The following is a 27,521-nucleotide window of genomic DNA, read 5'->3' as shown; positions in this document are numbered from 1 at the left end:
TCGCTTCGCGCTGCATCATCTTTGGTTTTGATGGGAGGTCAGGCGAGCGAAAGTTTTCATCACCATCATTCCCAACTGGGCTTTTGGTGAAGAGCGCTCCAGAACAAGGAGAGAGCGTTGAATCACTTCCGATCTACAAACGACTTGGGACCTTCAGAACAGAGACAAAGGAACAAGCCGAAGCGTGGCTGGCGCCAACTCAGTCTCGCCTAAGACTGATATGAGTCCTCGAAGGGATTTTACAACGAGATTTTAGCCATTGCATTTTCTTCTGAGTAATAAGATCTCACAGAAGAGAAAGCTACTTAGTATTGACATTAGCTATCGATGTTGATCCCCAGCGATAGGAGAAATAAGTTGGTATATATGAAACGTAGGTCGGCTGGGTATTCAAGTGTGATTGTCTTCCATTCAATGGGAACGAAATCGAGAAAACTGGATCGACTTTTCTCATCTTGAACAGGCATCTCAAAATAGGGGGGCATATTCAGTACTCGTAAACATCTTAGCCTCCTTTGATGACCTTTACCAGGGGCTCAAACCAGCTGTCTGCTAGCTTTTCGTCGCCCTTGCCGTTGGGATGTACACCATCTCGCGTCATTCCCTTCACATCAAAATCTTGGTGGCAGTCAACCACAGTAATACGGCTCTTGTCATTTGATTTCTTGCTCGCCCAATCTGGTATGGCTTTGTTGAAATCCTCGACGCCTCGCATACAAGTTGGACAGCCAGCTGGGCCCAAGGGTATCACCTGAGCCAACTGAAGGGAATATTCAGATATCAGAGTGATGTCTTGTGGTGAAGTTGCATTGAAAAGCTCGTAAGGGATTACGCACCATTATATTTATGCCTTCTTTGCTAGCCCGCATTTGGTCAACCAACTTGTCAAGAGCACCGAGGATCTCTTCGGGCTTCTTAGTACTCCATACGTCGTTTGAGCCGAGGTGCATCATAACGATATCAGGCTTCGTATCCCCAAGCCAACGCTCGAGTCTACTGTCCCGAGCAAGGTCTGTCGCGAGAAGGCCACCGTGGCCCTCGTTATCTCCGTCGTAGTCAAAACCACATCCCTGCGGTGGCAAAGTTCCGACAAAATTGATATTCTTGATATTGTTATCCTGAAGCTTTTTCCACAGTAGAGCTCGCCAGCAACCCTAAGTCATTGTGATTCGTCAACATCTTACTTTTCAAAGAAACACACAGGCGGGGCTAGGGCAATATAGAGCCAGAGAGCAGAAAACTTACTGGGCTGCCGGTGATCGAGTCTCCAAGAGGCATGATCTTAACCTTGTCTTCAGCTGAGGCGGACCATATTGAGTAGAAACAGACTAGAATCAAAACAGATCGGCCGAGAAATATCATGACTCGATGAATGGTAGTCAGTGAGGCAACTCACGGGTCGAGAATAGTTACTGATGATATTTGTTTCCTAAAGTCAACGCTGAGTTTAGAGCGCTCGCAGCCCCCTACTTATCCTTCATAGCAGTACAATCAACTGCATTTTCGATTAAATCCTACAGGATTCATGTTCAAACGCAGTGTGTTAATACAATGCAAGTATTTCACGTGGTCCTTTGTCAAAGGCGTGATCCCTATTAAGGATTCATCAAGCTTCCAGCGTTGAAACCCCTCCATGGCGTACCTATGGGTGCTGGTGCCATGCTGTGACCCCGGCTATTCCTCTTCAGGACTTAATGTCGTCGGAAAGATGGCTCCCGGCCCCCATTGAATCAGGTATTTGAGCCTCATCATCGATATTTCGGATGATTCGGGCGATCCACGCTGATCTTGGGAATGAAACAGGATCCATGAGGATCTGGTCAGGTGTGATTGACTGTAATTGAATGCCCTTCCCTGTAGTCGCAAACTCTAGCTATCTAGCGCGCGTCAAATTTTCACCCGTTGATTGCCTTCACATGGTCGACAACCAGGCACTGATAATCGCTGCTGCCCTTGTAGATCGTGAACCCATCGTTGTGAGTCTGCCCTGAGCTCAGCTGATCTCCCCACTGCCAGAACAGATCGGCGCCTAGTCCCGGCGCCGTCCGTGAGACCTGCTGCCAGGGACCCTCGATGCCGCAATGGTCACTCAGAGAACCGTCTTCTTAGGTGTGAGCTTACTAGTATTAAGTTTAAACATCAGACACGAAAAAACAAACTCACATTCTTCAAAGAGGCAGGGTTTGCCGGCCTTGGCGCAAGCCTCGCCGTGTGATTTGATCCAGCCTGGAGACCAGGTTTTCAGATCAACGCTCCCTATTTTCCCGTGTTAATTGATTATCTCCGGTCACGGTCATTGGTACGAGACTGGTATGAGAAAGCTTGTCTCTTTTAGGTGACTTACAGTGATCGGGGTACATGTGGAAAGTGCCAAAGTCGAGCGTCTTGATGCCGAGGTTCTTGACAAAATCTGTGCCTTCGCCGTACTGGTAGGGGTAGCTTCCGTCGCCGGGAAGTCCCATGCCCTCGTCGCCGAGAGTGACCATGTGGTTCGCATCTAACGACTTCACGAATTGGGAAGTCGCTTGCGCCCACTGGAAGATCACATCGGTGCTGCAACCCTTACAGCGGGGTTCGTTGGCCAGTTCCCAAGCAAGGATGGCGGGAGAGTTCTTGTAACGGCTGATAACGGCCTGAATGTACGCCTTGTACTGAGTTTGGGCCTGGGTGTTGGTGTACCAAGTCTCCTTGGAGCCGCCAAAAGCTTTCACATAGGCGTTCATGCCGCCGTAGTCATCCCAGTGATTCACAAAAGGGATGATGAGCTTGACGCCCTTCTTCTCCGCGGCAGAGACGACTGCATCGAGTCGCTGAAGTCCATTGGCGCCAGTGTTGATTTGTGATCCAGAGGCTGAGAGGTGCTGGTACCAGACCTGGTTTCCGCTGGGGACAGCGTTCACGTCGTTGAAGCCCCATACGCGAAAGATCTTGAGTCCGGCTTTCGCGACATTGTCCATGACGAGATCGACGTGGGCATTATTCGTCAGGAACGAGATCCAGTATGAGTTGCTGCCGGCAAAGTACTTTGTCTGGCCGTCAATGGTGAACTTTGTTCCACTTGCCGAAGGGAAAGTCGAAGCCTGTCTAGGCTCTGGAACAGCCAGAGCTTGGATGCTGACCAAATTGGCCAAGATCGACACAAGGGCAAGCTTCATGATGGGCCGTTGATCTCTTGATACGGCTGGATGAGAAGATGAGATGAAGGGTTGATCAGATAATCAATTCCCCAAGGAGTCTTTATACTCTTGTTAAGAATGAGTTGAATATTATGTTGCCACAAGAGCGTCGGCTTTCCACGTTAGAAAACAACATGGACCAAAGCCAATGAGAACCCAACGGCACTTCAGTTAGACTGGCCAAGACTACTCAAGTTGACGACCAATACGAACACCTCGCACCTATTCCGGAGGCGATCGGCTCGTCGCCTGAGCGAGTTCTCCGTATCCAAAAAGCGCCGAGGCGGTGTAATACCGATTGGGGTGCGGAAGGAGGACTCCCTCTGCACCCTTTCGGAAATGATGTGGGGCCCAAGGCGTGAAATCCCCGGCCGCCTCGTCTCGAAGAAAGTGCCGAGAGACTAGCGGCAGCTCCGGGGCTTTCCCATGGATCCTCGGCCGATCGGAACCGGGCTCTAGGTAACATTGCAGTTACACCAGTCATACGGGTGAGATGAAGGATATTGCCAAGTCGAATGGCAAATCATCCTCAGACACTTGCAGTCAACAGTCTCACTTGACACCTGATAGGGATGCAAGTAAGATGCACTCGGCAGGACATGGGGCACGTGCGAGGCAAACATTTAGTCCTCATACATATATCTATGTTGAGACAAGGTCAAGTGTTTAAAAGCCGTTGCAATGGCAATTCAGATCAACGAAGCAGACGCAATGGGAAAGGCTATTCGATCCATCCTGCAGGAACCAGGTTTCCAAAGTGGAAGGCAAAGAATTTGGATGCGCAGACCGAGATGAGTTTCTTCATGTTCATGGGGCCATCTGACTTCCAGCTGCGTAATTCCTATTCTGCAGCCAAAGGTGTTAAGAGAAGGTTCACGCCAGCCTCGTTGGCCACATAGGCTCTAGTGCAAAGTATAAAAGAGACCTCGGGTATTTGGAAATTGTAATGTACTTAGACGAATGATAGTGGTCTCTAAGGCACCGGCACATTGTGAATAGTTAACTTGTAGAACCGATACAGGGCCACACTACGAGCACTCTGATGAGATTGAACAACCAACTCGATTGTCATTAAGCCCCTGAGATGCTCATGCTTGATTCGAACTCAGTAACACAGAAAGTTGAAAACCAGTTTCGAATCGGCCACATCGGAAATCCCTCGCGAAGAAAGGAAAGCTCCGCGAGCCTTCGGTCCCTATGCATTACCGTTAGATACCCGCACCTTATTCAACATAAAGGTGCATTGGCAACCTCACTTGTGGAAGCCGTGGAAGTCAAATCTTTAGCTTCAGTGAGCCAGAAGCGGCACTTTAATAGGTTGCGCCTGCACTGAACTAATGCATTGAGGAACCTAGTGAACAGGTGTGTTGCGAGCTCACGATGTTGCTGGTATGTGCAGTGACCGATGGTGAGCAGATGGAACTTACTATCTCGGCCATCGAGGAGATTACTGAACCAAGTTACTCTGTCTCTCTCTCTCTCTGGATAAGGCGCTAGGTGTTTTGACCTGGGCGTTTGCAACCCTCGAAATTCTATTCTCAAACCCGGGGTTGCCACCATTATCCTTCACTTAAGCGATGGGGATTTGGTACGCAGACATATAGACTTGCCGTCAGCCATCAGGCGATTGCTTGTTTACATAAGCTTCAACTCCGAATAATTTACAAGAAATGTCTGTCGATAGTGCTGAGCAAGTGCACATGGCTAAGGACTTGATGTGTTCGAGCTCACGAAGGGATTGGTGTCGTCATTGTTCTAGTGGTTTCGGGATTCATTAGCCAAGTTTGATAAAGCTGTTGATCCATATGCTAGGCTAGTCAGTGGGCAGAGAAAGCAGATGGGTGAAACGAAACAATCTACCTACATATCTTTCGAGGAGGAAAAAGAAAAGACGTTGGCCGGCGAATAGAGTCTGAACAGCCTCCAGTCTGGGTCGTCTCACCTGACTGGCAGGACTTCCGAGAGATGGCCCAGGCTTTTGTTGAGTTTTGGTGCCTTGCAGATGATTTGAAATCTTCCAGAGTCAGACAGCTAGAAGTCATACCAATGTCAACGACAGAGTCTAGCGCCACACGATACACTTTACGCCAGTGAAGCTTTGATTGCCGGCCGTTCTGTACAGTTGGCCGCCTGCCTGCTCCATCGAGTCGGCTCCGGACTAGCGGGACGAAAGTCCAGACGATGCGATGCTGGGGCCAGCATTGCCGAGAATTTGGCCGGCGTAGTACGCGGCCGGAGCTTCGTAGGTTGCCGAAAGTCATGCGCTGCGGGTTCCAAGGAACTGGAAGTAGACGAGTTGCTTGGCTTTTCGGACATCGGCACAGGAGGGGATTCATAGATGTTCGTGGATCCTTTCCCACGTGAATGAGAGTTCATGGGCGCGCGATCTTCAACTGGAAGCGAGCTCTCGCTTCCCATCTCTCTCAAGCAAACCTAAAAGTAAGTGAGAAGAGACTCAAGCTTCGAGGGGTAACGGTCCAGAGGCTCTTGGCATCTCATTAATGGTTGCGGCCGTTACGACGACTTGTTCGGCTTCGTGAACCGATTGGTTTCTTGATACCCCGCAGCGGGAGATGTACGTGGCCCGCGAAGATCAGGCCCGCGCTCTGTTACCATTTCAAGCTAGCCGTGCTCAACGTTGAGTCTAAAGTTGCCCTACCCCGCGGCGGTCGACTCGAATTCAGACACAGTCGACAGGGTCCCTGAATCAGGGACTATTCCGCCCCGTCTCCTGGAGCTCCGCGGAAGGAATAAACGCTGTCACTGTTGAACGACATGCGGACGGACTTTGTCGCTCTCGGGTCCGCTTCTAGGCATCTACTGCGTCGCCCTACTTTTTGTGTATGGAGACGAAGCTTTTCCGTCCCAAGTCTTTTGGAACACGCGTTGAAGGCATGGTACTCACCCTCACAGCTCGTTCCTACCTACTGGACCGCAGCTAAGCTTGAGTGCCGTGAGTGCTGCGCCCGCAAGATCGAATTGGGCTTCCGAAATTGTGAGAGACAGCCTCGTTTTCCTCACACCCTTGAGGCCATTATCAGGTCACTACTGACAACGGATCAAGATCAAGGCTAAGATATCGGCCGTCTCAGACCACTAACTTAACCTTAACAGAGAATTTTAGACTTATTCACTAGTACGACAAACAAAACATGTAGTCTCAAGGATTAAACAAAATAATTGGTAGTAATGAGAGACCTATTAAAGACAACAAAACCTCCCGCCCTGAAGTCCACAAGAGATGTTGCAAGACAGGTTGCAGACTTCACAGTTTACAAGCCTAGCTTCCCCTTAGCAGATCAGCCTTCTGTGTTCATCATCAGTCTCTGTTACCTACCCGCTCACATCATGCCTTCTGTCAAAGCTTTGTTTGTTTCCCTCCTCGTTTCGAGCACTCTTGCGGCTCCGCTCAGCACCCGTTTCGAGAACAAAGAAAATGCCGCAAGTGTCTTTGATGAGAACCCTCGGACTTCTCTAGAGACTCGCGACATTAAAGCCAGTGAGGACTCCGCTGATATCGAGGCACGCGATGAGGACGAGTATGAGTATGTTGAGGCCACCACTGTTGCCGTCATCTCTGCTCGAGGTCTGGAGGACATTGAGGAGTCCGGTGACCTCGAGGCACGGGATTTGAAGGAAGTCAGCGAGGTCTACTCCACCTTCCAGTCTCGTGACTTGGAGGCGGATGATGACCAGCATGGCATCCTCGAGTCTCGTGACAACAAGAAATCTTCAAGCCGCACCTCCTCATCCCGGACTTCTTCGTCGCGGGGCAACAACAATAACAACAGGGTCGACAAGGGCAGAGTCCAGAAGGAGAAGAACGAAGTTAAGGACATCCAGTCAGACCAGAGAAAGCAACATGCCAGCGCTAAGGCGAAGGAAGACAAGGAGCGCGCGGAAATTCAGGAGGCCCGCGAGAGACAGAAGGGCGCTACGAATAACCGAGACAAGGAGGCTGCTAGGCGAAAGAAGAACGAAGAGCAAGCATCCCTCGACAGAGTGAAGAATCAGAATCAGCGAGACAAGGCCCGCCTCCAAGCACAGAAGGAGAAAGAGAAGCAGGAGCTGGCGGACGCCAAGAGGGGCGGACGCGGTGGCCGATTCGTTGAGACGCCTGAGACGTCAACAAATTTCAACTCTAAATCCTATGGTGGCAAGTCGGGAACGTACAACGACTACAAGAACCCCAACTATCAGAATAAGGACAGCAACTACTACTCGAACCAGCGTAATAAGGATGATGAGAGAATTCGTCAACTGGAGAAAGATCGTGCGCGCGAGGACTCCCGCATCAACAAGGCCGAGTACAACAAGAACAAGAGCGGCGACAAGATTAAGAATGGAGAGTACAGCAAGGACAAGGAGGATGAGCGCATTCGCAAAGCAGAATATGAGAAGCAACGCAGCGGCGAGCGTATCCAGGATGCGGAGCGAGCCAAGGACAGGTACGGCAACAATGGAAACAAAAAGAACAACTACGACCAAGAGATCCGTGCCGAAGAAGCCAGACGCCAGCGTGCGGACCAACAGATCCGCGAGTCTCAGTACGACAAGAACAAGCAGGACCAACTGATCAGAGCCGAGGAGGACCGTCGCACTAGGTACGACGAGCAGATCCGAAAAGCCCAGAACGACAAGGACAAGTACGGCGACCGCATTCAAGATTACGAGCAGCAACGCAGGGAAGATGAGAGACGCCGCAATGGCGGGTACTAAGCTTCCTGATGCCTGGAACTACGCGTGGCCTTTGGGCCACAGACTGACTGTATGCGAAATATGATGGATGACGGCCGGAAGGGTGGTGTCTGGCGTTACGAGGCGGGGCTACTTGTCATTAATTACTAAATCTTACTATCCTTACGACTTCAAGGCAATGACATGGAGTTAATGAATGGTACTCTTCCCGTGACTTAAGGACTGTATGTTTTCAAACGACGATAAAGCGGTGCAGCTGTAGGTCACTGCCAGCGTTGACTTTTCTCTGTAGACATCAGCTGGAGATGGACGACGTCGTAAGAAATAACTGAGACCAGTAGAGTGGTGTTCATGAGAACAGAGAATAATGCTAATCAGGACGACGGTTGAATGCTGGTAATTGCTTTTTGACAAGCGATGGATTCATTCGGTATGCCTTGGATGGCTGTGTGGGATAGATACTTCGGGGAAGAGACATTTGCTAGCTAGAAGTGGACTTGTTGAAAAATGATTGAATCAAAAGGAGGCAGAATGGGTCTCGGGGAAGGTTTTTAGGCTGAGCGGGCATGTAATGAGGCATGCATTGAGTCGCCGTGTTGGAAATTCAAAGCCCGACCGACATGGCTCATGACCGATTGAAACTTTTTTCGCCTCCTATTCAATAAGGGCACCATGCCGACTCGCTGTTGTTTGTTAGAACTCTGGAAGCTCATTACCATGCCTGCATCTTGACAACAGTCATAAGCTGCTGGTTTATGATTTCTTGAACTTTGCAAGTGCTTGATTTAAGACTCCGACTACACTCCGTCGTTATCAGACTTGATTTGAAATGTCTGCCGAAACTACATGTAAAGTCGACATCGAGTCGATCAGGCCACCCACGAGCCCTCAAGAACGCCTCGCTAACTCGGTATGGTCACTTTGTTGTTTCTTCTTGTCAAATTCGAGCTGCACCCTCCAACAGTCCTCAAACATCTAGCTAACAATGTCGTCCTACAGAGTCCCTTTGGCTACGGTTCATTTGCGACTACATTGATGACTCTATCACTGGCCAATCTGGGTATTCGAAACATTGAAAATCAAGCTGTATTCATCGCCAACCTCTGCTTCCTCGCTGGTCTGGGCTTGCTCATCTCAGCTCAGTGGGAAATGGTCAGGGGTAACACGTTTGCCTATACGACACTCATTTCTTTTGGTAAGCTTGTCACTCCATTGTTCTAATTTTATGGCTGCAGAAAGGACTGATACTCCTAGCATTTTACTATGGTGGTTATGGCTTTCTGTTGATACCTTCGGTTGGAATTGTCGACAGCTATGGCGGAAAGACGGAGCAATATTATAACGCCTTTGGGCTCTATCTCGCCGGTGTGTGAAGAATCTCCTCAATAATCTTGGGTTTACAGACATTGCAGCTTGTGACTAACTCCAAGTGCTTTAACAAGTCTGGTCGCTTTTCAACCTTTTGTTCTTCATTGCCGCTTTTGCGACGTAAGTGCTTACATATCTATTCTCGCGGGCCCGGCTGACCAGTGACAACGTGTAACAACAGGAACGTCGCAAACATCATCGTCTACGGAGGACTTGAAATTTCTTACATCTTGAATTGTTCAGCAAACTTGTCATTCGCAAGAGGACATGCCTCGGCCGGTGGGACTTTGACCAAGATCGCCGGTGGGTTTGGGCTTATTGCTGCATTGGCTGGTTTCTATGTGATGGCCGCTGAGTTTTGCCATGACGTATTGCCGTTTTCTGTACCCCTGGGCGACATGTCACGAGCATTTGGTAGGAAGAAGAATGATCGGTATCGGAAATGATCTGCATATATTGTATGCAGAGTGCTGTTAAAAGTCTGGTCTGTATTAGCACCACAATAACCAACCACTAACCCTTCCCACTGTGATAGTCGTGTCCCGTCTGGGTTTGTTATTGATATCAGGAGAAGGAGAAGAACGTAGGCAAGCAAATTGTCATTCAGAGCGCTTCTGCTGCCTCTCAAAAAAGGGCTCAAAGCAACTTGACCATGTGAACCCACGGAAGACAAGGAGACCGTTACACATAGCCGAGTGGGTCAAACGCCGTCTGCTGGTGCTGCGAGGGCGAAGTTTTAGACTTCCAAGTGGCCTGACTTCGAAGAAACCCATGGTTCGAGGACGATCGAACATAATACAACTGCTAGAATTATTCACCGGGATTGCTATTACGTGCCTTTGACTAGTTTAGAACTTTATAAAATGTGAAGTTCAGTTCTTGGTTCGGTATTGGCCGGACATCCGGCGACGGGTATCCACTTTTCCGGGTTCTACTAGATTTGAGCCGGGATTTAGCATTTCACGGGGATCTTTCGGATGATTCAGCATGCAATTTTGCCAGGGGAGGACTGACAACATCGTACGACCTGCAGACTCTAGATTTAGCGCGGTCAGCATTGATTAGAACTATGTACTTGCTACTCAGGTAGTGTCGTCATGACAATGACCACACATATGCATGTGTTCTTCAGGTAGACCGAGTACCTCAGGTACTTAAGTAAGCAGGTGGCCACTGGAATTCCATACTAGACTCGCACGTGGGAATCATTGCTCAGGGTAAGAGCTTTTACTTGGTACTGTAGTCTATATTGAGCTTCTGATCCTTCCGAATTCAAATCAATACGCGTCCACGGGTCTAGGAGCTTTTCGAAAAGCTGGCTGGAGTAGGCGTTTCCACCACCTGGCCATTGTGGATCAGCATATTACCGTCATCATAGTCCGAAACTATGTCGTCAATGTACTCATAATCAAGGCCTCGCAACTCCTCTTCCTCAGTAGCACGCAAATGCATGCCCGGAATCTTGTTGATGAGAAACAACAAGATACAAGAGACGAAAAACGACCAGGCGGCACAAGTCGTTGCGCCTGCCAACTGCAGACCAAGCTGCCTGAAGTTGCCATTCCACCAGCCGCCCTCATACGTGTCGCCGCTGACTCCATCGAGAGCTGGTACCATTTTGTGGGCAAAGAGACCGGTCAGAATGTCGCCAACATATCCACCGACACCGTGGATTGCAAAGATATCGAGGCCGTCGTCGACGCGGAGGATGTGCTGGTATCGAACGGTGTAGAAACAGCAGGTGGCGGTGATGATCCCGACAAGTGGTGAGACGTAGACAAGAACTATAGAAAGCTGTCGTTAGCTACAATGTGTGAGTGCAGGAAGACTGATATGCTTACCGAAGCCAGCTGCCGGGGTGATACCGACGAGACCGGAAATGATACCCGAGCAGAAGCCAACCAAGCTGAACTTTTTCATGTACAAGTAGTCCAATAGGGCCCATGTAACGCCACCACCACAAGCAGCAAAGTTGGTGTTCACAACGACGTAGATGGACCGCAAGCTGAGGTTAGCCGTGCTGGCTCCGTTGAACGCAAACCATCCAAACCAGATGAGAACGGTACCCAGAGTCATCAACAAAGGGTTGTGGCCCCGAAACTGGGGAACGTGCCTCTTCTTCGTGGACGTGCTGCTGTCGTCAATACGGGGGCCCAACATCATTGACCAGGCGAGGGCTCCGAAACCACTGGCGATATGGACCGGGCCGGAGCCTGCAAAGTCGTAGAGGCCGAGGTTGTAGAGCCAACCGCTGGGGTTCCACTCCCAATATGCCAAGCTGCAGGGCAAGTCAGCATTGGCCTTAAACACGTGTGCTGGAGATAGACGGTCTTGGACTTACATGTAGTAGACGAACGTGTTCCAGCAGAGGAGGAAAAGCATACTGGGCCAGAGGCGGCCGCGCTCGAGCATGGCACCAGCCAGAATCATTGCCGTGGCCGTAACGAAGGTGAAGCCAAAGGCAGCATCTGTCCAACAGGCTGATGTGAGTATCCCCATCCATACTATCCTCGAACTTCTCAGAAGATACTTGACTTACACAAGATGTCTGGGATATCACTGTTGGCAAAAGATGGAGAAGCCAGGAGGTTATGGAATGCCGCGTGGGACAGGTCGCCGAGGATAGGGTTCGTCGTGCGCGACTGGTACAGCGATGCACCGTATATCCAGTATTGGAGGCCACAGGCGCATGCACAGAAGAGTGACTGGAGAACCATTGTCATGGCGGATTTCCTACGATGCATTCCGGCGTAGAGAAAGCCGATGGCCGGCGTAATCTGCCAGCATAGGATCGTGCATACCAGAACCCAGCAGAGATCACCCTACGAGTTGTTGGCACGAGTTAGCGGGCTTTGAACCCAATTGAGAATTTTTCCAAGGTCTCCAGAAGATTTTCTGTCAAGTTGTTTCCTTACCTTGTCATAAGGCGCGTTGAGGTCATGAGTGATTGCGTTGCCTCCCGTTGGGTCGGTGGCATAGTCCGGGAACTCGGTCACAGGGATGACTTCCGCCATGATGTATCACGATAATATCTCCAACAGAGAAGATATTATGATGCAATGACTGAGACTGCGGGAACGAGAAGGCAATGTTGCTTTTTTCTTGTTAAAGAACCAAAGCCTCGGAACTTCAGCTAGCGAGTTTGACGGGACATTAGGGAGCCACTTAAAGCTTTTGCCAGTCTTCAGATGTTGGCCAAGCTGCCATGCTGTCGGTACTGCTATCACTTGGCACCAGTCCGAACCCCAGATAAGGTTGGCTCTGTAACAAAATTAAGCATGTTCACGATTGTCTTGGGCACCGGATGCCAGATAACACCAACCTCCCTGATTGGCCTATCCCTGATAGACGAGCTTCACCGGGGACACGAAAAGACCTATCTTTCTACTCAATCCAGGAAGCTCTCGAGCTGGTTTCTAGGCACCAAAAGTCTGGGCATTGCTAGGGGTGACTGGAAAGGGATGAGGATCAGTGGGTTCAACTGTCTTGCACTGTGAACCACGACCGGTCTAAACTGCTGGAAACGGATGCGGGAGCCTATCCAATTAGATTCAAGTAGAGCGGGAGGGAGACGGTTTGAAGGGCAGTCATTCGGGTTCAACACGTGAAAAGGGGTAGGGCGCACGGCGTCATAAGCCATGTATGCTAATTCTCACAAACAGCTAGTCATTGGCTTCTGGTAGCACTGAAATACCTAGGCAGCTGAGTGTCGTTTGATAGGAGCTTACATGCAAGGAAACCCTGACAGCATTAGAGATGCACGGGCGCTGCGGCCTCCGCAACTTCGAGCCGCGTGAGGAACGGGCTCACGGGCACAGCCGGGGGAGCGTGGGAGACGTGGGAGACATCCAAGACAGGGTCGCCATCAAGCGGGGTCATCCCGCATCCCATGTTCCTGACCTTATCGCTGCATCGTCAGTGGATGAGAGAGGGTGCCGGGTAGATTTAACAAATTGGGCTAGACTCTGTAACGCGAAATGGATCAAGGCTCAAGCTCACGCCCGTATAATGTTTCCGGTTCCGGTGAGGGTGTGAAAGACGACGTCCTACCCTTCAGACTGTAACGCGCCGCATCATGCCGATGGCCAAGCGGTCGCATACGAGCGACGGCTGGCTAAATCTACCAGATGCATCTACTCGACCCTGTGACTTATGTTTCTGAGCATCTTGATAGTCCATGGTTATGCTCGCGAGTTGCGAATACTTATCCCCTAGCTTCCAGCAACGAAAATGAACCTATCAGTGCCAAGTCATTCTGTATGACAGAGCAAAAGAACTGTCCGCCATGTCCTTTGCGATTGAACTCGGTGACCATTATGCCGTCGCCACAGTGCTTGGCATCGCCGCATTCACCGGTGCCCTACTCTATCTCATAAGCACTCTCATCGACAGCCGCAAGGTTTTCTCGAGGTTCAACCGCGCCCCGTCCTTCAGCCAGCCGGCCGAGAAGCCTTCCGTCACTACGGCCGAGAAGCAGAGCTACGTGAACGCGTTCCCGCCGTCCCAGAGAGCCACAATTGCGGAGCTTGGGCCACAATTCGCGGACGTCAAGGAGGTTGACCTCGCCGTGACGCCGAAGCCTCTGTTGAGAGTGGATGCCGACTACCGATCCGCCGACCCCTCCCTATTCAACTTCAGTGGCTTCAGCATTGATGACATCCAGAAGCTTGGCGACTTTCCCGACTATGCAGTTATCTCAGGTGTTCCGTTGCCGTCGCCATTGGCAAATTTTGACATTGACAAGGCCGTCCCGCGGCCCTACCGACCGTTTAGATGGGCTTACCATCAGACCATGTGTAAGTCCCGTCAGCATTCTAGAATCCAAGCACTCAAACTCATCTCAAGACTACCAGCTTTAACCAAGATGGATACGGATTTCTGGATCGAGCTTGAAAACACATACAGGGAGCGCGTCGCCGAGCGAAAAGATCTGTACGCAAAGAACGGGAGTGATGTTCTTGATAGCATGCCAGGCTCTGAGCTTGCCTGCAAAGAACTTATGGAAATGGGCATCCAGTTTATCTGCGCGAGATATCCCAATCAATTCAGACTCGACGGTAACATCTTGTACAACAGCATTCTTGGGACAACGACGGATCTCTCTGCCACTGAACCACTGATTGTACTCTTGGACAACGTCCCTGAAGACTTTGGAATCATGCTTCGAGATCACGAGACTGGCAAGTATGTCCTGCGGGCCGGAATCATATGCTCTTCGGTTGGCTGGAAACTCAGTGAAAAGGCGGGCTTGGGCCTGCCAGGAATCCACAAAGTTGTCCCAGACTACAAAGAAAAGATGGAATTCAGCATGGATCGGTAAGATCCTGATCCTGATCCTATTGCGGTCGATGGTTCAATGTTCCTCTCACTAACATAACTCTAGATTCTTCACAAAGATGCCCACCAACAAACCCATTCAACGCGGTTCATGGGGCCTTGAGAAAGGCCAGCCGCTGTATCTTCCCTCGGAACACCCCGAATTCTCTCATCGCGAGCATCAAAACCCCAGCCTTCAGCCCGAAGATGTTCACCTACGCGTTGACTGGCAGACCTTGCGCCGGCTCCCATTATCGGGTGGCGTTGTTTTCAATTTCAAAGCGCTTTTCACGCCATTAACTGAGTTCAAGGATGAGCCTTACATTCCTTCTTTGGTTCTCAAAGTTTTGAACGAGGGCAAGGAGAGCCTCTTGAAGTACAAAGGAACATGGCATGTAGAGCACGTGGTTAAGCCAACATTGAAGGAGTATGAGAAGTACCAGATCGAGAGCGGTCTGATTGAGAAGGACTGGGAGCCGCAGACCTTAGCCGAAGCTCCTTTCTTCAAGGGTTGGGAGAAGAAATGGACTATTCAATGATACAAGTAACATGTATTTTTACCACAATGTATAGGCGACATCTTCAAGAGAGTCAATGAACTTTCAAGAGTCTTTAAATCATACGTTCATCTTGCTTTCAATTTCTAACTCATTAGTTCAGTCACAAGAGAAATTGGGCCAGCTTACAGCTAGTTTGGGGCTCGGCGCTTGGAGTACTGTCAAACTTAGTCGTGATATTGCAGCTGGCTTCAATCAGTAGTGCCATACCCCGTGAGCCAAGAGCCATCAGTCTCTAACACGGGAGCGCGTGGTGACGTGGAGGTACATTGAGGTGAGTGGAATTCGTTACTAATGAAAACGACAGCAGATCAGCGGGAGCGAAGCGCGCTCGACGGAACAGGAATAGCAGAATGCGGGGTACATGAAGCATTGAAGTGAGATTGAAACTCCCGTACACGCACTCCAGTCCAAAGACACGCAAAGACATGGGAGATGAAGATTTACGACGTGTTCTTCTCGCACATTGATGAGTTGGCCGGCCTCATAGATATCGTGAGTTTCGGCTAGGGATCAGCCATGCCGGCCGAAGTCGGAGTATCTGAAAGACGCTCATGCAGCCACCCTATCACTCAAACTCAAGCCACCCTGATAGAATGATGGATATGGAATGCGAATAAAAAAATGGCAGGAGTCTCCGAAAGTGCGAAGGCAGCATAGAAACACGAAGAGGCGCTGGCTAGGCTTATCTTGCGCAATTTGGTCCTCCTGCGGCGGCCATCCCGGTACCGGGATAGATAAAGGACAATAGAGCGGCCATGATTGGGCTTTGAGCCTGCATAATGCGGGGTGAACCGAGGACGATCGCCGCGTATCTTGGTCTGGAACCCCTTGAATCCCTGGAGTTCTTCTCCCACCCTTGGTCCCCTAGCCTTCTTATCGCCGCAGCGCCGAAAACCAAAGAGTCTGCGGGAATTCGGGATCAACATGGTCTCCCTTTTCCTTCTTCTTTGGGGCACTCTTGGTCTTGGGATAGAAGGGCAAGTGGCCATATATGTAGCATTTTACGAAGCTATACGAATAGCATGACTCTGACTCACGTTCATAGTGTATTGAGCTGAACCTCTAGCGGACTAACCTTTACCAACTACGGATCACCAAAACGGGACCCTCGGGGCAACGACAGTCGGTGCATATCTCTAATGGCGTCTTCATAAGTTTCATTAGCCTGGTTTGCGTTATCACATAATCCCCAGGATTATTTGGGCTCTTCAATGACAGCTCAAATGATTATTTCAGCATGACCTTACAGAATGCAATACGGCGACGCTCTATGGCCAGTGACAAGCAACCACGATAGATATCAAAGGCGAAACGAACATCAAGCGGCATCGGTCTGCCAGCTGTGCCGCTCTCCCGCTGCAAGGATGGCTGGCGGGTTGCTCCAGCCCGTCTCATTCATCAAACATGCCCCTACCACCAATCATGAACGTCGCTAGCTTATCATGCGCCAGCCAAGATACCTTAAACTACAAATAGCGTCATAAGATGCCCTCCCCCGCGTTAATGGTACTGCCGCGAATGGGCCTGGGCTAACAGTATGAACCCTCATCCGATCACGATGAGCACCGACGACCGGTGACTTTCGGAACAAAAAAGTCCTTGTGGCCTGCTCCCATCCTTCCCTTGCTCATCGAACTCGAACTCGCCTCGAGCGACTTGGATCTCATATTCTATCAACTACCGCATTCAGCAATATTCGCCCGGACTTAGAAACCCCTCACTTATTGGAATAAAGTTCAATGGTACCCCCCAAGAGTTCAAAGTCGGTATCCAAAACTAGAACTGGTCTCAACCCTCGGTCGAGATCGGGTTGCGTCACTTGCAAAGCCAAGCACGTACGTTGCTGTCAACCCGTCTAATGCTTGTTCTCTGAATCCCGATGAACGAGGATCTCACGGAAACGACCCGGCCCCACATGCTGGCGCTGACAAAACACTGGGATAGTTGAAATGTGACGAGACGCGACCAGCTTGCCAACAGTGCACACGGAAGGGAATCAAGTGTGGAGGATTTGCGCAGGGCTTGAGATGGTCGTTCAAACACCAGCCCGCCCTTCAGGTTTTGACACTCGACGACTTCAACCCCCCGACTCAAACATCACCGAAACGACCAGCCACCGGCACACCCGAGGGCCAGACACGCGCCAAAAAAGCAAATCTCGGATCAGTGAGCAGCGGTAGTTCCCCGAGAAGTCGACATTCAGTCTCTTCATCATCCTCTAAGAGTTCCGCTCAGGGAGATGAAGCTGCAGAACGGGATGAGGATGCCGCAAGGGCTTATCAGATGAGCGACGGAGGAATGGATGAAATATCTCAACTTTTCGCAGAGGAACCCGTGTCACCTCGTCAGCCATCTTTGGGCGTGGTTATTCAACAACCGGGCGCCTCAAAACCCGCAGAACAGACCCAGTTGGCTCCTTACTCACTATCGCCCAGTCTCGCCGACACCTCATCGGCGTTCATCATCAACTGGTTCGAGCAGGTGTGCCCAGCGTGGTCCGGCTTCGACTCGAACGCGAATCTGAATCGAAAGATCGCCATAGACCTCTGGAGAACGTCCGCCACGGTGTGTAGCTCCCTTGAGAGCATGTCTGCCGCATTCCTGGCGTCCCGTCTCCCGAGCATGAGGCAATCCGCACTCCGGCTCATGCAACGAGCAACGGATTTCATTCAAGCCGAGCTTCAAGTCGTGAAAGCGCAAGGCGAATGCCGCTCCGTTCCAACGGGCCTCATATTTTCCCTTTTCTGCCTGGGAACGACGGTCTGCTGGGTCGACTCTCGCTTGTACGGGCTACCCTTTTTGAGAGAAGTGAGATCTCTCATCCGCCGGCTGAATACGCAGTCGGCGTCATTCTCCAGCGCGAACCAGGACATGCTTTCATTCTTCAATAAGAGCTTGGCGTATTGCGAGATGCTTCTCTCCGTGGTGCGCGATGATGAGCCGCTCGATCAGGGAGACGCGGATTTGGCACTTCAAATTATCGAGGAGCGCTCACCCCACCCGTGGACCGGTGTCTCTACTCTCACAACACGCCTTTTCGCCGAGTCGATTCGGCTGTGTCGCAGCGCACGACATCGACTAAGGCAAGGCATGGATCCGCAAAAGTACTTCTCAAATGCTCTTCAGGACTTGATAGGAGCCCAGCGTCTGGAGGAGCAGCTATTGGAGCTTGAGTTCCCGTCGGAAACTCCGGATGTCGACACGGGTGACAGCTCGACGCCGGTGTCCCACCTCGCCAGAGTTGCCGAAGCCTATCGACTCTCATCGCTGTTACACTTGTACCAGACTTTCCCTGACCTGGTCTCCCTACGACTGCCGGCCGAATCACCAATGACTGAAAGTGGCTCCGTGCCGTGGGACGAGTGGATTATCCCCCTGGCCTTGAGACTCGTCAAGGTCCTCGAACACATCCCGGCAACTTCGGGTACCCGCGTCATCCAACCACTGCTGTACATCTCGGCGAGTACCGGACTTCGCCATGACGCACCAGCTACGTCTGATATGATGGGTGCCTTCGGGTCCCTGCAGCAAGACTTGATGGGAGGGACGGGGTCAAACATGTTCAGCCCTCCACCGCTATTCGATTCGCACAATTTGTCTCAGTACATTAGTCAGATGGCAGAGGCTCCGACGCGGGAGGGTTCAATGTCTAACATGACACTCGACGTTGGAAGTGCTCGCCACTTTGTCATGAGGCGTCTGAGTATCCTGGAGAGCAGCTTACCTCCGACTCCGGTCGTGGTAGCAAAGGATCTTGTCCAGACTATTTGGAGGGCGTACGATAATGATATCGGCTCGCCCACGGTTCACTGGATTGATGTGATGGAAGATAACGACTTACGTTCAATGTTTGGGTGATATAGGAGTTACATCGTAAACTCAGCACGCAGAGTCTGAGAGAACGCTCATTTGGTTCATCTTGCTGGGAAGATTTAGAATGCGTAGGGCACAGGTCCGGTATTTTTGGCGTTGGGGTAGCCATGACACAAACATATTGCAGGCTCTAGGATGAACCGTCGGTTGGAAATCATGTAGATGTGCGATGAAATTTTGTATTCATATTTGTTCATCCTCTATCTCATATTCTCATCGTCCATGCGATATCGCTCTCATTATCTTCACTTCCTCTGCACCACCGATACATCCAATATCTCCTCAGAAGTCGCTCTTCTTGCGTTGGCCAACATAGAACGCCAGACCGTAGTCACTGGTAGTGAAAGTAATCGTTGAGCCCTTAGGAAAGTGGAAGACATCGCCAGGCTTTGCCTCGACCTTCTGGCCGGTCTCATCGGAGATTGTGTAATCACCCTCAAGAATGATCTTCATCTCGTCGTATTTGTAGGTGTATGTGAGGGGTTCGCCCTTCTTCAGGCGGAAGAGGCCGGATGAGATGGGCTTCTCCGGGTTCGACTCGTCGCTTGAGAAGACATCTCCGAGGTAAGCGTTGTCACCCGCGAGGAGGGGGATCTGGAAGGTTGATTGGGCCTTAGCGTAGTGTTGGAAAGCGGCCATTGTGATGATTGATATTTGGTGTGATTTGTTGGGAAAATTGCGGTAAGTTTGATGATGTCAAGTCTTTATTTTGTGTGTGATGCTACCAGGTCCCCAACCTTGCCCATTCACCCAGTATATATAGAGCTCTATCCATCAGTGTAAGAATACTTCTTTAGGCAATACCCCAAGTCTCCCAGAGAGCCTCTTCAATCTGGGCATTGGAGACATCCGGGAACAAGGTTCGGTTTCACTCCCGCGAGTTTGCTAAGAAAGGGTCCCCAAGCACCGACTTGGAAGATAGGACGATAGGGTAAAATTTCCCGTTCCGGCAAAGCGCATCTCCCGTCCAACTCGGAACGGTCGAGTGGAGAATCGGTTCGCAGAGGGAGCCGATCTTGCGGGGACGAGTCTGGAGAAGAGATACGGGCGTGGGACGGGGCGCCGACCGGATAGCGGAACCAAAGTCTTTACTGGAAGGTATTTCCTAATGCGTAGCTGACTCGAAAACTTGGCTGCAGTGATAATGCTCTGCAGTTTCCTTGAATTCACTGGTGAACATCTTAGCCTCTGCAATACTTCCTTCACATGTGCACACGTTTTACCCCCAACTATCCCCAGCATAGATAGGCCTCTACCAAACCTTGGGTGCCCTTTGTCCCCCCTGACTTGATAAACTACCAAACTCCAGGGCGCACAGAGTATCTCGACATGGCGCTATTAGCGTTATCGGAACTCCCCTCAGACGGTTGGAAACTCCTCGTTGGGCTCTTCGCCCTCTTCTCCGCAGCCATACTCTCACGATCGCTCGGCGCGCTGCGACCGCGAAAAGGAACCCTCTTCAACAAGACATCATCTAGAACCCAATCCGAAAAGTCCAAGCAAGCCTCCGAGACATGGCAGATGCCAATTCCCAGTCCTTACCCGGACTGGTCAATAGAGACGACAAAGCCTCTGCCCTATCGTGCATTTCGCTACGGGCCCAAATACAATGTCACCATGGGCCTTCGCTCTGTTCAGCCTGAGGACTGGATTGAACTAGACAACCACTATCCTCGGTATCATGCCGACAAGACTGCTCGAATCGCTGAACGGGGTGAGAAGTGCTTCGGAACAGACCCGGAGGCCTACCCTGCAGCTATGGAGCTTCTAGAAGAATTATGTCAATACCTGCCCGCTCGCTACCCTACGATGTTCAAACGGACCGCCGTCGGCATCGACAATCTCTGGTCTGGAGAATCTTTCAACATTGTCGAAACACCTCTCAAGGAAGACCCAGCCGCCATCGCCGCTAGGCTCGTACAAGACGACCTCGCCATCATGCTCGAACGGCCCGATGGAAAGTACTACTTGCTCAGCGGTTCCATCCTGCTAGCTGGCTTTTGGAGATTGAGCGACAAGTTTGGCATGTCACTCGAGGAGATCCACACGTCCGGCGAGGTCCCCCACTACAAGGAGAAGCTGCACAATGGCATGGCCAGCTTCTTCAAGCGTCTGCGCTGCGACCAGATCTACTCTCGCAACAACTACTTCATCCAGGTCGATGACTCTTTGCCCTGGAGCTGGAGCATTGGTGAAGAGGATAGTCCCGTTGTCAGCTGGAGTACGGCTGAGAAAGATAGAGCGGTTGAGCATCACTACTTTCGTTCCGAGAGACAATCGCTGCGCCGTCTTCCCAAGAGCAAGGCCATTGTCTTCACGATAAGAACGTACTTTCACCCAGTCACTGAATTGGCTGCAGAGGACTACGTGCCTGGAAGACTCGCTAGTGCTGTTCGTAGCTGGGATGAGACAGTTGCAAACTACAAGGGGCGTGAAATGTACGAGAAGGTATTGTTAGAGTACCTTGACAATGAGCATCAGAAACAGCTGGATAGAGGTCTAGACTTGAGCAAAGAAGACGAAGTCCGGAAGTATCCCTGGTGAGCAGATGTTACTCTCAGTAGCTGCTCACGCGCAGTCACTGTAAATAAGGTACTCCGTGATACCTCTCTTGGGTGGAATTTTTCTACATTCATATTCGCTCTATTATACCTCATCTTCTAGCATACAGAAACAAAAAGTAAACGCAGCGTGCATGACCATAATAACTATGTATTCATCCTCATCAGTGTATCTTGCTTGGTTTTATTCGCTCTTCTGTCGAATCTTTCTTTGACCTTTTGATTCATCCAAACTTGATGGGGGAACAGTGATGACCTGAATAGAGACGCTGTGTCCAGGCGCAAATGGGCCTGTAGCTGGGTCCAGGATAAAGCTAGATCTGAGTAGCCGGCCCCTGGAGCCGCTAGAAGCCACCCACCGAAAACTGCACTGTATGATTGTCGACTGAAAACGATTTAAATTTTAACATGATGTTTGTGTTATGAGGCACTGATTCCGGCAGAACGATTACAACCCTCCAACAAGAAGCATGCCTTGCCTGCACCGTTGATGGACTCATACTGAGATCGATTTCATTATCTCCTTTGAATCGGAGTTGTGCCTTTGAAGACCCCTCTTTTCTGCACTTCAGTCTTTAGGACAGCGAATATTGAAGTGATCAAAGTTGACTTGCCGTGATGCACCAACTCTGTTACAGCGCAGAGACCCCACGGAAGTGCGATTGCAATCCCCTCCGGCGAAGAAATTTATAGTGCAATTACAGCCTCCCCCAACAGTTCGATCTGTGACTAACCCACAAGCACCGTTGATTGCCTCGAAGCATTCGCTAACCCCTGGTCGAGACGAATTCCCATAACCCAGATTTTGTCCGGTACAGCTACCAGGTCGTCCTGCTCCAAGATATGCGGACGCGGCGCAGAATGCGGCCAAGGACGTTTGGTTGAGTACCACCGCGACGATGATGACGGCGCTTTTCATGTTTAGAATGGTTATCGCCATTGTATAAATGTCTGGCGGGATCAGAGTCAGTAAACCCAGGACATGTGTTATTCTTTCCCAGTCCGAAGGGCGAGACTTACTTGATTTCTCACGACTGCACGTGCTTCTATCGAATGTTACGAATTGTCTCAGAAAATTTATCCAAAGTAAACTAATTTCGTTGAAGGCTATCACAAACATCAGTTCGCGGGATAGCGTCCTATATAGTGTACAGAATACCTAGATGTATGCCATGCTGTCTCGTCCCACGCGTTGTGTTACAAGAACAGCAGACTTGAGCAAACATCTCTGTAACAAGGCAAACTCTGCGACTCGCCTGTACACTTTCTTTTGGTCGAGGTACTGTCCGAACTTGAAAGTTGACAGTCGTACAACTTGGGCAGCAGACTATGAGCAACCCACTCATTCGTCTCACAGCAGTTGGACAAGTTGACAACTCATCGTTCCTGCCATACCTTCTAGCTTGCTGTGACCGGCGTGTCCGGGTAAGGTAATAGGTACGACGGACCGGAGTGGCGGCGGATTTGTGCACGGCTTATGGCTTTCAAAGGCAACATCAATGGCTTGTATTTGATTACTTTTAATGTGACATGTGCTCCAAGGTTCTTACAATCCACAACCCACATTACGAAACTACATCGCTTGGGAGCTTCTCACACCTTAGCAAGGCGAAATTCTGCTGCTATCAAATGGTCTTAGTATTGCAGTTGACGCGTATTACTGGAGCCGAGAAATGCCTAATCTTCAGGCGCAGGCGCAGCCTCTGGGTCATCAGCTAACAGAGCCTCAACCTTCGCACCCCTTCTGAGTCTTTCTTCCAAGGAGATCTCCTGCTCCGGCGAAGTGGACCAACCAAGACCCAGTTCGGGATATTGAAGAGGAACATCGCCATCGGATGGCAAGCTGTCAAGGTAGATTGGCCACGGAGTACCCATCCAAGCGTTCCTTGTTTCATGGTCTCGACGTTGACTCGATGTCAATGGATGAACAAGGACACTAAGTTTTGAGTATATGTAAGCATCAAGACAACATGAGTACTTGGGGTTTGGCCTTACCTCAAGTTGCCTCGGTTTGCCGCCAAGTAAAAAAAGACGTCAGAAAATGAGGAGTCGGGAACCCAAACTGCACGTAAATGTTTGGTCAGCCGAGCTCATTGTCTTATACATGTAGATGAAATTTGGTACTACTTACTCTCATAAGATCCCGCTGGGTGTGGCCCGATAGGAAACTCGTTGACCCTGAATAGTGGAACAGCAACGAACGCGCCTAAACGTGGATATCAGCAATGGTGCCACCAACCTCGTCCAAGCAAGAATTGTCTTTCAAACCTACCGTCGCGTCGCAATCTCAACACAGCATCGCGAAGAGCAAGGGCAGCAGCAGTCTCAGTCGGGGATTGTAGCAGGAAGTAAATGTGGAAATGCCATTCCCGAGTCCGAGCCTCGACCACCGTCTTCAGATCCGTCTGCGGGGTCGGAGGCGTGGATTGGGTAACCATGGTCATGATGAGGCGCTGCGAGATGTCTTGCTGATGTGCTAATGTTGTTCTAGAAGTTTGACAAGTTCATGATTCAAGCCTAGCCGACGGGATGGCTCGAGGTCAAAGTGCGGAGCAATAGCCGCTTAATCACGCAATCAAATCGGTTCTCACGTGCGCCAACACAATGAGCAGAAAGCGGCTAGAATCGGATGTAAACAAAGCCCGAGTTGGCCACAGCAAACCATACAGCAACAAGACTATCATCACTATGTTTTTTTGGTGTTTTCCTGTCTACCTCTTCATGGTATGTGACTTTGTACAATGATTTTAAAGGTTCCTTGTCGCTTTAAAATCATCACGATGCCGGGCCTGGCTCTGGCATGATTGGCCACCCAGGCGGAGGCGCCTTCATTTCTTGAAAGACTTTCGGATCCATGGAGTTCTCGTTGACCCAGCCTAATAACGCGTCAAAGTCTCGGCACACTTTGTGGTTCATAAAATCTGGAAATGGTTGCTCCCAATTCTCAACCCAATTGAAAGTTATCATGTCCACCGACCCGGTGCACTTGATTGCTTGGGCAAGGATATCGAAACAGTGGCCGATGTGGGCTTGATGTTGAGCCCCCCCTGGCCTAGGTCCCTCTTTTGGCTCATAGTCTCGACTCAGGGGTCAGAACTGCGTACTCACTTCATACAGGGAAACTTACAATGCTCGTATGACACTTCCCTCCGCAACATGTCCAAGCAGTGAAGGTGATGGAAAACTTCGGTCTGCGCAATATATGCATCTGACCCGTAGCCAAGATCTTCTGGAATCTTGACTGCGACTCGTGGATCCTTTCCAAGTTGCTTCACATCCGCTTCACCAATGACCAGAGGCCAGACATGGTCGCCGATTCGATGCCACTCCTTATCGGCTTCTTTGCCAATTCGCTGGCGAAGGACTGACGGCGGATTGGTGTCATACAAAGTGCCGTTTGTCACCCTGCTGATTTTTGGTATATCGAAGCGCTCAAGTATCGGTGCTTGAATGTCTACTTAGCATATCCGGCTGAAAGCCTTTCAACCATTCGGGTACTCACAGTAAAAGGAGGTTTCTTTCCAATAGTCTTGGGTCTTGAAAGGATGCCTCAACGGTGCGGGCCATAGCCACAAAGTGAAAGAGGCGACAAAGAGTGAAACGTTGAGGAAGGTCACTAGAGATGGCCATCTACTGCAGAGCTTCAACCATGAAGTCTCCTTTCCAATATTTCGAGGTCCTGACTTGATGTCCATGTGAGGCAGTAGAGCCTTTTCCACGTCCTCATTCGCTTCGAAACTTCCCGAGAGACCATCTTCTGTGCGTGAGGCCTCTGATGAGTCCGTTGATGATCGATGTGTTTCATTCATCTTAGTTCTGTATTTTGACAACTCATGTGCGAGAAGAGGGCAAATCTAGCAAGTAGTCCACGAAAGTGAATGATGTCTACAATTGAACGAGCTGGAGGTTTTCTCGCTTCGTTCTATGTTGTCAGCATAAGCAAACGATGGAGTAAAATCAGCTTGCCCAATCATTTCGTGTGAGGCAAACACCCTTGCCATTGCGCTCGAAGGCTTGAATGTGTTAGTACCTGCCTGAATGATAAGAGGAGGCGGGCGGTATTGCGACTATCAACTCCTACAGCTCCACTACATGACGCAGAAGGATCCTTCGAATCCGTCGTCTGCCTTGGCACGCCGGTGAAACCTCTAGTTGATCTCAATGTCGTCAACTCCATTGCCCATCTCGAAACATCCAATGCAACCTTCCTCGTTTGTAACAGTCTCTGTCCGGTTGTCAATATCTCTGTGACCTTTTTGCTGCAGCTGCAGAAGACCGATATTCCGGATGTGTAAGTGGCAATCGAGCGACCAGACCGACGTGATCCCGCCCGACTCCTTCGTACTTCCAGACAAGTTTTCGTCGCTGGCGGCTAAAGTCAGTACGAGTAAAGCACAACTTCGGCTTATCACAAATGATGCGACAGTCATTTGAGCGTCAATTGGAGCATAGACGAGTTTTCTTCAAATACCATATACAAGGAACGGCCTCCCAGAATTTCCTTTGAATCAACCATCTCCAAGTCCTACCAACGTCTCTTTCATCAATCACGCCTAGTAAAAAGTCACAATGCGTGCTCAGTACCTCATTCTTGCTGCCATTGGCCTCGTGGCTGCCGCCCCTCTCGGTACGTGATCTTGGAAGACACCAAGTGCTTCAACAAACTACATGACTCGTAAGAAGACGACTGACTTGAACTACCTCTTCAAGATGTCAGAGGAGCAGATGCCGAAGCTGAAGCTATTCCCTTCTACCCAAAGAGGGGAGCTGATGTAGAGGCGGAGGCAATTCCCTTTTACCCCAAGCGCGGAGCCGACGCTGAAGCCGAGACCATTCCCTTTTACCCTAAGCGAGGAGCGGATGCGGAGGCTGAAGCCATCCCGTTTTATCCCAAGAGAGGCGCAGACGCGGAAGCTGAGGCTATTCCCTTCTACCCCAAACGTGGTGCTGATGCCGAAGCCGAAGCGATCCCTTTCTACCCCAAGAGAGGTGCTGATGCCGAAGCTGAAGCCATTCCATTCTATCCTAAGAGGGGCGCGGAGGCTGAGGCCGAGGCCATCCCTTTCTACCCAAAGCGCTCCGCTGATGCGGGAGCTGAGGCAATTCCCTTCTACCCTTGAGTAGGCGGTCGGTGTGCCGTGCTCTGAGTACCATATTACTGGAAGTGCAGATCTGGAACACGGAGGACATGTAGCAGGTCTTGAGTCAGAAACCTTCATTTATCATGGCTTCGACCTTGAGGAGTGGAGTGGGCCTATAGAGAGAACCTGGAGCTAGGAGGATTAAGCCAGGTTCCTAGAATACACTCATTACTAGTTGCCGCAACTAGAATACTCAACTGGTAACCGCGTCTCAAAAAGTGATGTACCCAGATCAAATCGTTTTCCTATCTGGTGCATGTGCACTCACTCGACAGCAGCCAAAAATGATTGGAATCAGGCGAGTTGATTCTACTAATACGCCGTCGTGCCGGACGCTCGTTTCTCTTCGTTACCTAGGCATCAGATTCCAAGCAAAACTTAAACGCTGTGCCTTTCTGATCACAGTCTTAGTCTAGGTGCTATCATAAAGCATCTTCCAGGTTTGGAATATTACGAGACTCCCATTCAGGTACCATCGTTTGAGTAAAAACATTCTGAAGGAAGCTTGGCAAAATCTTCGATGACGAGTGAAGCAGATTTTGTGTTATGTTCGAACCGTAACTCGCGAGGGAGAAAGCGCATTGCATAGGATGTAAGTAGACAACAACAAAAGTGCCGCATAAGCGCAGCGTCAGCCCGCATCTCGCCCACAGACGGCCCGCCACCGAGCCGTGACATCGTAGATCGCATCGTTCGAGCTTCTATCTTGGGCTTAGGGTGCGAGCGGGGTTTAAGACAAAGTCAAGCACATCAAGCAGCGATTTCGTGGGGTCGATAAGCTGTGCTCTTCCTTCGAATCCTTCGGACTTCCGCTAAATCTTGTTCCCT

General features: G+C 50.4%; 9 protein-coding genes across 9 annotated transcripts; 5 read left to right on the top strand and 4 right to left on the bottom strand.

The window, feature by feature from the left end:
• Positions 1–505: 505 nt before the first annotated feature.
• N0V96_003361 (uncharacterized protein) lies at positions 506–3,155 on the bottom strand (the record flags this gene model as incomplete). The annotated part of the gene is made up of 5 exons (XM_065756813.1): positions 506–760; positions 837–1,124; positions 1,917–2,101; positions 2,164–2,256; positions 2,345–3,155. The coding sequence occupies 5 exons, from the start codon at positions 3,153–3,155 to the stop codon at positions 506–508; spliced, it is 1,632 nt and encodes a 543-aa protein (XP_065614580.1).
• Positions 3,156–6,524: 3,369 nt separating this feature from the next.
• N0V96_003360 (uncharacterized protein) lies at positions 6,525–7,895 on the top strand (the record flags this gene model as incomplete). The annotated part of the gene is made up of 1 exon (XM_053191136.2): positions 6,525–7,895. One exon carries the CDS (start codon positions 6,525–6,527, stop codon positions 7,893–7,895), a length of 1,371 nt encoding a protein of 456 aa, XP_053051561.2.
• Positions 7,896–10,538: 2,643 nt separating this feature from the next.
• On the bottom strand, positions 10,539–12,256 carry N0V96_003359 (uncharacterized protein; the record flags this gene model as incomplete). Its single annotated transcript, XM_065756812.1, has 5 exons — positions 10,539–11,026; positions 11,084–11,520; positions 11,584–11,710; positions 11,782–12,064; positions 12,158–12,256. 5 exons carry the CDS (start codon positions 12,254–12,256, stop codon positions 10,539–10,541), a joined length of 1,434 nt encoding a protein of 477 aa, XP_065614579.1.
• Positions 12,257–13,527: 1,271 nt separating this feature from the next.
• N0V96_003358 (uncharacterized protein) lies at positions 13,528–15,097 on the top strand (the record flags this gene model as incomplete). The annotated part of the gene is made up of 2 exons (XM_065756811.1): positions 13,528–14,558; positions 14,626–15,097. The coding sequence occupies 2 exons, from the start codon at positions 13,528–13,530 to the stop codon at positions 15,095–15,097; spliced, it is 1,503 nt and encodes a 500-aa protein (XP_065614578.1).
• A 2,319-nt stretch (positions 15,098–17,416) lies between these two features.
• Positions 17,417–18,976, top strand: N0V96_003357 (uncharacterized protein; the record flags this gene model as incomplete). Its single annotated transcript, XM_053191133.2, has 1 exon — positions 17,417–18,976. One exon carries the CDS (start codon positions 17,417–17,419, stop codon positions 18,974–18,976), a length of 1,560 nt encoding a protein of 519 aa, XP_053051558.1.
• A 297-nt stretch (positions 18,977–19,273) lies between these two features.
• N0V96_003356 (uncharacterized protein) lies at positions 19,274–19,630 on the bottom strand (the record flags this gene model as incomplete). The annotated part of the gene is made up of 1 exon (XM_065756810.1): positions 19,274–19,630. One exon carries the CDS (start codon positions 19,628–19,630, stop codon positions 19,274–19,276), a length of 357 nt encoding a protein of 118 aa, XP_065614577.1.
• Positions 19,631–20,320: 690 nt separating this feature from the next.
• Positions 20,321–21,535, top strand: N0V96_003355 (uncharacterized protein; the record flags this gene model as incomplete). Its single annotated transcript, XM_053191131.1, has 1 exon — positions 20,321–21,535. The coding sequence occupies one exon, from the start codon at positions 20,321–20,323 to the stop codon at positions 21,533–21,535; it is 1,215 nt and encodes a 404-aa protein (XP_053051556.1).
• A 1,694-nt stretch (positions 21,536–23,229) lies between these two features.
• Positions 23,230–23,996, bottom strand: N0V96_003354 (uncharacterized protein; the record flags this gene model as incomplete). The annotated part of the gene is made up of 4 exons (XM_065756809.1): positions 23,230–23,488; positions 23,548–23,614; positions 23,684–23,758; positions 23,825–23,996. The coding sequence occupies 4 exons, from the start codon at positions 23,994–23,996 to the stop codon at positions 23,230–23,232; spliced, it is 573 nt and encodes a 190-aa protein (XP_065614576.1).
• Positions 23,997–26,121: 2,125 nt separating this feature from the next.
• Positions 26,122–26,672, top strand: N0V96_003353 (uncharacterized protein; the record flags this gene model as incomplete). Its single annotated transcript, XM_053191130.2, has 2 exons — positions 26,122–26,179; positions 26,263–26,672. 2 exons carry the CDS (start codon positions 26,122–26,124, stop codon positions 26,670–26,672), a joined length of 468 nt encoding a protein of 155 aa, XP_053051555.2.
• Between the last annotated feature and the right edge of the window lie 849 nt (positions 26,673–27,521).

Source organism: Colletotrichum fioriniae (genome assembly GCF_027942845.1).
Source record: "Colletotrichum fioriniae strain IMI 355084 chromosome Unknown scaffold_3, whole genome shotgun sequence".
NCBI classification, from domain to species: domain Eukaryota; kingdom Fungi; phylum Ascomycota; class Sordariomycetes; order Glomerellales; family Glomerellaceae; genus Colletotrichum; species Colletotrichum fioriniae.
This window is presented reverse-complemented; position numbering and strand designations above follow the sequence as displayed.